This window comes from Pygoscelis adeliae, unplaced genomic scaffold (assembly GCF_000699105.1).
Source record: "Pygoscelis adeliae isolate BGI_AS28 unplaced genomic scaffold, ASM69910v1 Scaffold66, whole genome shotgun sequence".
NCBI lineage: Eukaryota > Metazoa > Chordata > Aves > Sphenisciformes > Spheniscidae > Pygoscelis > Pygoscelis adeliae.
This window is the reverse complement of record NW_008825167.1, coordinates 5,916,968-5,927,772: the sequence shown is the minus strand read 5'-3', so window position 1 is coordinate 5,927,772 and position 10,805 is coordinate 5,916,968. Positions and strand designations below refer to the sequence as shown.

The following is a 10,805-nucleotide window of genomic DNA, read 5'->3' as shown; positions in this document are numbered from 1 at the left end:
TGGCTCCTAGAGCTACTGCTGCAACGTGTTACATGTACGACCAGATAGTTAATGAAGCTATTGCTTTAATTTGCACCATATTGGGAGCCTGAGCTCTCAGCCCTTCTGAAAACATGTGCCTTAGCTTCAGTGTCTGTAAACTGCAGTAATTAGCTGTAGAAACTCAGCTCTCAAGATTGGCAGCTTTGGTACCACCCTAAAAGATTATGCAGAGATCTGAAAAGCCCCTCTTGTGCCCCCACTTGTCACTGGACCCTGTCTACCCCTGTGTACCTGGGAGACGTGCTGCAAACTCACATCATTCCTTGAACTTGCATTGCTCTTGCTCTACTAAATTTGCAAAAGTCTTTCTCGCTTCAGCACCTTTAAGAGGTGAAAATAGAGAGATTGGTGATTAATAATTTATTTCGCTGCTGAAATTCCTGCTCTCTGCACATTAGATGTCCCACCCGAAATCTGCTTCATCAGTGCCTGAACTTCAAGGTACCTAAGACGAATGGCGTGGGTTACGCTCCTGGAGTGTTACTGAGAGCTTGGTGATATCTGATTTCCTGTGTCTTGGTTGTATCTTGCTCATGCGTGCATTCTGCACAGAAATCTGACAAACATATAGCCAGACTAAATTGAGATGTTTCGCCTCATCTGATATTTAATGCGAACCATTGGCTCCTTTGAGGCTGGAATTCAGTATTAGGTTTCAGTCACTGTAATTAGCAGTTGTTTGAAATGATAGTTAAATCCATTTTCTGAGCTGAACGAATCACTCAGACATTGAGGAAAGAAAAATAAACAAAGGTCAGATCAGCATTCGATTTGATCATTTGGAATTATATGCAAAGTAAGCCAGGAAGTTTGAAAGGCACAGAGACGTGGAAGATCTGTCCCTTCATAGCCACAGATTCTCATTTCTCAAAGGGAGAAAAAAGCCCTGGTCATAAGCCATGGGACTGTGCTTGCCCTGGCTGTCTTGCATAGCTGAATCCTGAGAGATGATGTGGACTTTGTAAGGGACTCCTGCAGCACCATTTTCAGGTGCTCCTGGGCTTGCAAGAAGGGGCAGTTGGCTTGATATGTGTCAGCTATGAGGACCATCCTAGACCAAGAGCCAGAAAACAGCTAATTACGGAGTGAATAGTGAAAAAATCAGGTACTGCAGTGTAGGGGACAGCTTCCCTAAGAGATGCTGAATAGGAAAGGCTGGTCCTGCGATGTACTGTGTGCAGGGCTGCACAGGCAGCGAGGGACACTCAGCTCCCTGGTGCCCATCTGCAGAGCAGGCAGGAGATAAAATCAGCGATGAGTGACAGTTTTAGACTCTTATTTGGATGCCAGCATCCAGACAGAAACACTTTGCGGTCAGTTAAGTGACAGTCTCATTTTAGGCCTAATTCTCTGCTGCTGAGTGTGAAGTGATCTCTGCACCAAGGCACAGCTCACGCAGACCTGGAGATCAAGGACAAAGCCTGGGGCCATAAGGATGGTGAGGTCTCAAAATAAAGTGTTGGTTTTTTTTTCCCTTTGCAGGATAATCACAGGTTGATTTGTCACTGAACAACCCCAACTACAGCATATTTCACCAATATTGCCTATTGCATGGAGTCATAGCAATGTGCAAAACCACCATTGCCGTCACTTAAATACTGGGAGGCAACATTACAGCTGAGCATTCAACCCTAACGCTGCATTGCTTGAATGCTTCATTTCTCAACTTTAATGTTGCATAAACAACTGTTTTTCTGCCCTGTTCTACATGCTCACACATGCATGGAGGCCTTACTTCTCCAGTCCCTCCCACACAAGCAAACCTCCCTTGGCTTTGCTGGAGATTTTGCCTAACAACTAAAATGATGGCCTTTTACATGGGTTCTTAAGATTGACTTTAATGATGAGGATGAGTGTCTCCCTTTTGGAGAGTTGCCCACTCTCCTTAGGCTCATACTGCTCTTACATTCTTCCCTGTTCATAAAATCTATGTGACACACCAATCTGGGCAAGGCAAATACGAGTTAGTACCACCTACATGAGGATTGTGGCATATTCAGAAAAATTAATTAGCTTTTGTTCAGCCAACCAAAATTATTTTGGATTCTGTAACCTCAGAACCACCCCTTTTGCCAATAATTTCTTGCCCTTTCTCTACCTTGTAAAAATTTCTTTAAGTCTATATTTAAGTACAAGGCTGATGGAAAAGTCATGACTATTTCTGTGCCAACATAGCATTGTAATGTTGTAATGAATACAGCACTTACCTTTCTGTTTTCTGAATATCCAATAACAGCCTTGCTTTTGCAAACCCAATTCCTGAAAATGTCATTAAAATCACTCTCAAGGAGTGTAAGCTGATAGCGGGGCTTTGTGTGAAATGGACTTGGTATCCAAAGGCTCCCACTGGCTCAGGTTTCTTAAATCCTGTTTATTTTTTAAAAGAAGAAAAAAAAGTGATCTTCACAAATAAATAATAATTCGGAATAAAAATAAAATGTGGTGCTAGTGTGCACGTATCTCCTATGGTCTGAGACCTTTTTGATGAAAAATCTCATCATGAGCTTATTAGAGGGGGCATAGGTGGAGGTGGAAGAGGTTTATCCAAAATGTTTCAGCCCATCTGAGACTTCCTCAAGTTTAAGGCAGAATTACGATCTTAGTAGTAAACATCAATAAAACTGGTAAGCAATATTAAAAGCACCCATTCTCCCAGAATATTTACCTAACAGCAGAACTCTTTGTATGCCGAAATTGTAACGAGCAGGCGTATAGATATAACAATATATTAATAACTATGTATTTGTTAACTAGCAGAAAAAAACCCACTGTTGCAGAGAAAAGGGGAGCGATGCCCACTTGGCACAGCTCCAGGTACATCAGCCTGCCCTCTCCACAGACATTGCTCTTAGCAGAAACACCAATTTTTTGCTATTATTGGGCTGGAGGAGCTTCAGAGCTTGGTCAGCTCCACTCACCCACCATAAACATCTTTGCTCAGCCTGTACAAGGAGAGCTGGAAGCTCCTTCGCCTTCCTCACTTGCAGCCTGGGACCCGCACCCCTGTCTGGATCTTGGTGTTTATTTAGCATCAGCCTCACGATGCGTGTTGCATTTATCTGCATTTTTTATCTAGTAGTCACTGTGCTGCTCGGGAGCCAAGTATGATGGTTCCAGACCTCGGTGGTTTCCTTGCCAGATGAAAGTCCCTGGTCATCAGGGGTGTATTGCACAGCCTCTCCTCTCTCCTGGGTTATTTGCAAGGTGATAATACTTGCAAGGGCATCACTTAATTTTCAGGTGTTTCTGTCATTTCTCCTGTTGGTGTATGAATATTACTTTGGGTAGTTTGTGAAAGGCTGTTTGGCAGATGATTTTTATTAGCTGGGTGTTTATACACCCCAGGCTGAGGCGATGAGGGATGTCCCTGCCCACGGCAGGGGGGTTGGACTAGATGACCTTTAAAGGTCCCTTCCAACCCAAACTAGTCTATGATTCCGAGTGGAATGGCTTTTTTGAAGAGGGAGACTCTGCAGGGTCTCATAAAGATGGTCCAATTCTGAATTTTCCTGGTGTTCTCCAAGAGTTTGACCATAAATGCCTTTGGGAGGTATTTGCAGAAGTTTTTCACATGCAAGCCATAAACCTCCAACAGAAGCATTAGGTAGGAATGTATATACTGACAAGGGCGTTTCAACAAATGCATTTTACAATGCCCAGATCAATCAGTCCTAAAATTTACCTCTTCCATCTCTTGTGTAGGTTAGAGTTGGCTGCATGGTTTCTGTCCAAGGAAGAATAATCACTAAAAATCTGAATTACTTGCATAACAAGAGCTCTGAGATGACGTTCAGACTGCCACGACTTTGAAACTCTCATGTACAGGCTGTAAACAAGTGCTCCTTTCTGACAGCAGCACATTCCCAGCGTGTGAACTCATGAGTACCTGGAAAGATATTGCATCTTTCTTAGGAAACCATCTGGCGGCTTGGTCCTTTCCCTCCTTTTATGAAGATGACTCAGCTTTTGCCATCTATGTGCCTGTCTCTGCTCTTCTCCTTTGGTTTGCATACTGCCCTCACCAGCCAAACATCTCAGTGCCTTTCTGCTGACATGTTCAGCAGTGCCTATTCAGCGGTTTCCTAAGGGCTCAAGGTCCAACGTCACATAGTTAACGTTCTGCTGTAGTTCTCTTGGCTGGATCAGGCGGTGTGCAGTGGAGGCCAGACTGCTGTCTGTTAAGACAAGACAAACTCCTCACTGACGTCAAATAAGAGAAGACATCCCTAGGAGACTGTATTAGGCAAAAACTTAAGACTGGCAGAGAACTAGGAGCCCTCTGAAGCCACTGGCCAAACTGAATCAATTAGACACATTCAAGAGCTGATCCTGTCCAGCTGCTCAGCCCTCATGGTGGTGCACAGTGAAGGTGTGGTGGGCATCATCCATGTAATGTCAGCACTTAAGTGCATGTTCTTCCCATGTGGAAGATGTGTATGTGTCACTCCAGGACAGGAAGATGATTGTTTTGGGACCCTGTAATGGAGGTGAGCAATAAGCTCCTATCAGTGCTCATTGAGTTTGTTCCTCCAGAATGACATCAAGCACCATCACCTGTAAGTCCGCCATCTTCTGCAGGACAGAAATGGCTGAGGGAGCTAAATGCTGCAGGGAGGCACAAGAGGATGAAAACAGATCTCTCGCTCTCGCAGTAACAAGAGATTACCTATCAGTACTACTAAAGCAGGTTTAATTCCAGGGTCTGCTTGAAAACAACTTCTGCAAAGTCTAGCTAATTTTTACTTTGGGAGAAAATTGTGTTTGTCTGCCTCCTCCATATTGCTGGTGTGGCAGTGGAAAAGCCGACATTGACTGGCTGGAACCAATAAATGGGCTTTCTGCCTTGCTGAGCAGACTAGCTAAGTGTCTGATGGAAGGTCAGCACAAAGAACCATTTCCTGAACAAGTTATTTGCTATATTGGGAAAAAAGATACCTGTGGTGCTACCCAGGAAAGACATGAAATGATTTCTCTTGGATTGGGTTCAGGCTTTTTTGGTAGGACCAGAGCTATCTCATAGAGCAAACACGCTGGCTCCTGGGAAAGTGGCAAGCTGCTGGCTGGATCCTGGTTGTCCAGGCAGCTGTTCCGGGTGTGCATGAGCATGTCAGGAGTGCATGACAGCACTTCTTCACAGAGCTTTGTGCTATGTCTGTGCAGGCTGTGAACACCTTGCGTTTGCAAAGTTACTTTCCAAAGTGGATAGTTCCTTGAGGCAGCTTCAGTGAGGGCTTGTAGGAATTTGTTTGGGTTTTTTGCCCAGTTCTACCAGTCTGGCAGAATCTTCAGGGGATGTGCTATATTGCCTCTCTCTGCCTTGATTTTCTGCCATCGATACTTCAAGTTTTGTTCCTCTTCTATCAAGAGGTCTTGTCAGTATGAATCAAAAGGTAACAAGTTTCACCAGCCCTGCTTGCAACCTGCTCTTTAATACAGTCTCTAACATCTGGAAGTCTCTGATTACCCTAACATCCACATTGACTTTGGCTCAGGGTGGACTGAACCCAAACGCAGTGCCTACCTTTGATGTAAGGCAGTGGTACCACCTTCCATGCCATCTCAGTCTAGCATGCCCCAAGAGCATGCAGAGGGTGGTGAGGCAGCCCCAGAGGTGAGTGTGGGTGGCATTTAGCTAAATGCCAGTACTAACAGCTAGACAGGGTGTGTTATCACCAGAGAGGCCGTGTGCTGGTCATCCATGGTGTTACCCTGTTCTGCCCAGTGTCGGTTTTAGTTTGTGCTGCCTGATTTTCTGGCTGAATACATAGGAGTGCATTCCTCCCCCAGTGCCATGGAGGTGTGGAGGTACCTAACTCTGCTGGCGCCAAACTTTCCCTTGCTTTCACTGCTCGAGTTTGGTGCCCAATGCCTATTTGAATGTAGCCCTTGGTTGGAAGATGCACCCGATTCTGCCCCTTCTCCCTGCTCTCCCCTCCCAGCTGGGGTCCTTCCTCCTTGATGGAAAAGCCACTGTTGTCTGCATTGGCGAGGAACCTGGAGCAAGCCATGGTTGGTGGGTGGTGCATGCAGATTTTGGCCTTTAGCAAAATAATTCCTGGGCCAATCCCACTTGCACATTTGGTAAGATATCTTTCTTCTGCTTCCATACTTTCCTTCCCCATCCCCTGCTCCTGCATGCTGCCAGACCCCCCCCAAAAGGGCCTGTGACAGGTGCAATGGTTATGGTCTGGTCTTTGGTGGGTACCAGCCAGGAAAGCTGATCACATGGTGGTGCATGTGGGCACAAATGTCCCCGCAGGGCTCAGAGCCGATTGTATCACCACGTGCTAGGACACTGATTTCTTTCCTGGTTTTAGATAATAATCTTGTTGGGGCAAGGCACGATGCTTCTTCTGCTTGACATGTTGCCTACACCCGAGATGCTGCTTGTGAAGAACAACACGATGGTGATGAAACAGAGAAACTAAATCAGAGGCATGAGAAAGTGAAACCATGCTTAAAGCTAGCATGGCTGAGAAGGTGGAGGAAGAAGAAGGTACAGGCAAGAGTGACAAATCCCTTACCTGTCTCTTGGTGAGCCCACGGTCCTGGGCCATGAAGCCCTAGAAAGAAAGCACTTCATGTCCTGGCATCTCCGCTGGCCATTCCCTCGTGTCCTCCCATTGCTAGTAGCTCTGCGGTGTTGAGCAGATCCATCATTCACCTTTTATATTCCTTTTTCATGTCAACACGACCCATGCCTCCTTATTCCCTTTCTGCAGGTTATGTAGCCTCTGGGAGGGATGAACTGGCTCGGAGGAATCCACCAGCAGGAGACACCTCCTTCAAGAGTTTCAAATGGCACCGGTCACCAGGAAACTTCGCTATTTTAGTTCGTTGTCATCTCCTACTGACACCTGCAGGGCTTCAGACTTTTCCTCCTTTTGCCAAATCCTCCCTGTCTTACCATTTAGCCATTACCAATGGGAACACATTAAAAAAAAAAAATCACAATTTTAGTAATTTGTTTATTGCTACGAAACAGGTCACGGGGGCCAGTGCAAGGCCCTATTTGTGTAGTCACCCACAGAGGAAAAAAGACATTTGTTCTGCTTTGAAAAAATACCTCTTTCATGTGGAAAGGGCATATGGTTTGGGTGGAAGGCTGCGGCCATGAAAGGGGAGGATGAGCTGCAGTGGGACATTTGCTCAGTGACACAGCCCAGCTGAGCAGCTTTGCAAATGTTCCTTGAGATTGTTTTACACATTGCTCAATGCACATCACACGCTGCAGCCAAATATTCATCCTCGGCTAAGAACTGGCTGCACTGTAAGGCAATTAAAGTAAAATATTACCCCCTCCTCCCTAACCCACAAACAAACACTGCTGCGGGTGAAGGTCAGCAGAAGAAGAATGACATCATGAAACCCAAGAGGGAAAGCAAACATCATGCCAGCTCCATGCGTGGGTCAGCCACTGCGCTGGGACAGAGACTTGCCTCTTTGAGACTGACTTCTGTGCTCTCCCTGTGCTTGGAGGACTTTTTTTGGGGCAGCTATAAAGCATGTGTATGTTACACAGAGCAGCTGACTGTGGAACGATCCATCCCTCTCCTGCTTTTCAAGTCCTGGTGGCAAATGGTGCACAACATCCTCACCACCCTGCTACGAGGAAGCCATTTGCGTGCGAACCAGCAATAGGCGTTCAGCTGCGTTCCAACTGCAGCCCTGGATGGTCAGGGATCAACCCTTGGCCCATGCTGCTCCTGCTGGGGCAGGACACCGGGCTGGCCATCAAAGTGTGTCCTTAAAGCATGGGAACAACCCGTTCCAGGCAGCAAGACTTCTTCTCCCACAATGCAGTATCTCTTAGTAGTGCTAAAAGAATGTTTTTTTCTTACAATGGCAAGGAAATGACCTAAAAACAATGTAAATTTTTTTTTTTTAAGTTCTACTAGGATCTAACAGTGGTGGTGCCAGTCCCAGTGCCGCAGATGTAACCTGCTCAGATGCATGCACTCCCATGCTCAGCTACTTAAAACTACAAATGCCTGCTACTGTAGGCAGGCTATATGTAGGTAGATAAATTTGCATGCAAAAATCGAGGTGTCTGGGATGCAGTTCGACACGATCACCTGTCGTAAACTGTTAATATTATATGGAAGTGCTGGTAGGATTGGCCCAACGTTTCCCAAGCTGAAACATCCCCCTGCATCGTCTGCTACCAGCAAAGCGAGGATTTACCGAGCTCCCTTGCTCAACCCACTCAAAACCAAAGTCAAACTTGGGCTCCCCTTGCTCCTTGAGAGCCGGGCAGAATGAGGTCTGCCGTGCCCATCCCACCAGGCTCTGGGTGCCTGCTCTGGATGCATCCACCTTCCCCCTTTCCTAGTGGTGGGCTCCTCTTGCGGACCTTGCACCTCCACCACCATCTGCAGGGCTGAATGCAACGTCGTGAGCACCACCACGATCACACTGGGAGACATCCTGGTCTGGATGAAATCCTCAACAGAGGTTTAATGTGCAATTCCTGCCCTTGTTAAGCGGGGGTTAAATACCTCTATACCTGCATGCACACAATGGCTTGTGTGGATATAAATATACCCACTAGCAAAGAAATAATACTGCCCTTGATCCAAAATTGTTATAAATTTATTATGAATATAAAACCTGTGCTGGCCAGGACTCTCAAAGCAGCACTGTAAAAAATAAACCCTCCTGGCACTACAAATCCCAGAGCCTAGAAGACTTGGTTTTGCAAAGGACCCTCACAATTGGGAATAAACCCCAAAATTTAACAACTTGTTTATTTTTTTTTTTTTAAGTAAGTTTGCCATGTTAACAAAAGCAGAATAGTTTTATTTAGTGTTCATCTCACACCTTTGACAGCTGCAGCTGTCAGGCACAGAAATACAGTATTAAAATAAACTGAACAGAGTTGCTCATTGAAAAAATCACGCTATGCAAACCTCTGGATTGTAACATCAACAGTATAAAATGTAACAAAATTGGAATTTTTAATTTTTTAAGCTTTTAAAGATAATAGTCCAGGCTATAAAACTATATAAGCATTGAATAAGAAATGTTAAAGTCAACAAGTCTACAACAGATACATCTTGTAAAAACTCAATAAATTATATATATATTTATAATATCTAGTAACATTTGAAATCATGCACAGTTTTGTACATTTTCTTTTCTCAGTACAGGAAAACTCAACGCTTCGAGTACTTGGAATGTACACAATTAGCAGACATTTGTAAGAAAATACCAAAAATTCTTTTTTATTCCAACAAAACAAAACAAAAATCTCTAGAAATCTACCTTCTCAAACTTCCATTGAAATAACCTCAAACTATAAATTATTTATTTTAGGATAAGGATTTTGTGGCTCTAAGAAGAAAAAAAAAAACAAACTTAAAATGAGATGCTGCCATCCTGTTATTCTGAAACATCGATATGTAATATGCACCAGAGAAAAACGGAAAGAAAGAATTCAGGATGCAATTTGCCTTGCCTCTTTGTGGTAGTAAAGTCTTCTGGACAAAAAAAAAACCCAACCCACAAACCCCCCCAGCCCAAACTTCCCCCTTGTCAGCTTGATCCACGCTAAAATTCCCTAGTTCACTCCTGTGCTTTTAAACAGCTATCTGACATCGAGGAACAAAATAGCACAGCATTTCAAACACAGAAAATCAGGCATCACTGGCCTTTTCCAATGAGTTAGAGGCAAAATAAATACGCAGTCGTTGCACCTCTCCTGCGAACAGTGCCACTCTTCTTGCTATTTTGCTCACATGGCATTTCTGAAGCCCAAAATACAATGGTACCGCAAAGGGGGAAAAAAAAATTACCCCGCATCATCCAAAGTCAACATTTCGCTTTGCTTCATACTTGTTATTAACTCGACCACAAAGAATACCTTCATTTGAAAACAGAAAAATAAACACCCACACCCCCTTAATGCACAGTGGTTAAACTGATGGAAGAATTCTTGGCCCTGTTTTTCTGAAGTATGTAAAAATCATTTCTCTGCTGCTATTTGTTTGGTTTTAACCACTGGTGATGTATTGAAAAATAAACTTACTTTTGCTCACTGCAATCCAGGATAAACTAATATTTTTTAATGAATACATATATATATATTTATAACATTAAATGTAATTTGTTAAAAGACTGTACACCTATACATTCTTTCAATATTTCCCATAAACACAAAAGAAAAACTTGATTAATATATTTTTTCTCCATTTTTAATAAGTTAAAAAAACCCACCCTTAAACTCGGTGAAATTTAAAGTTTACAGTAACGCTACGCTATTTAAACCGATGAACAGATATGTTAATGTCTATAAATAACTTTACAAATATACACGTTAAGGTACAATTTTTAAAACAAAACTGTGAAGATATAAAACAAACAAACAAACAAACAATCTTTTCTTTCGCCCAGATCAGTATATCCTAGATTGCAATGCTTGTATTTTGACACTCTCTCTCGGTACTGCTTTATGTTGCATTAGTATTATACATTCTTTTTTTTTTAATATATTTATTTATATATATACAGGATATATTTATAGATATATACACAGATTCTCTGGAATAAACCTTTTTGATATAAGTTAAAGGCTCTTGCCTACAGGTACCCGTAACTTCTTTCTCCGAGTCACTGCACGTAGATGGAGCCAAACCGCTGGCGTCGAGGGGTGGATGGGGGAGCTGCTCCCCTCCCACTCACCCTTGGCAAGCAAAACTGTGCAAACCCCAAAAAGTGAGATTTCCCCCCCCCCCCCCCCCAACCCACCTCTCCCCGACAGCGAG

General features: G+C 43.8%; 1 protein-coding gene across 1 annotated transcript in view; it reads right to left on the bottom strand.

The window, feature by feature from the left end:
• Positions 1–4,113: 4,113 nt before the first annotated feature.
• FGFR3 (fibroblast growth factor receptor 3) overlaps positions 4,114–10,805 on the bottom strand; it is a 46,906-nt gene continuing 40,214 nt past the window's right edge. The window contains exon 17 of the mRNA XM_009328878.1: positions 4,114–4,217. Coding sequence (XP_009327153.1) covers positions 4,114–4,217 — 104 coding nt within the window. The remainder of the gene's footprint in view (positions 4,218–10,805) is intronic.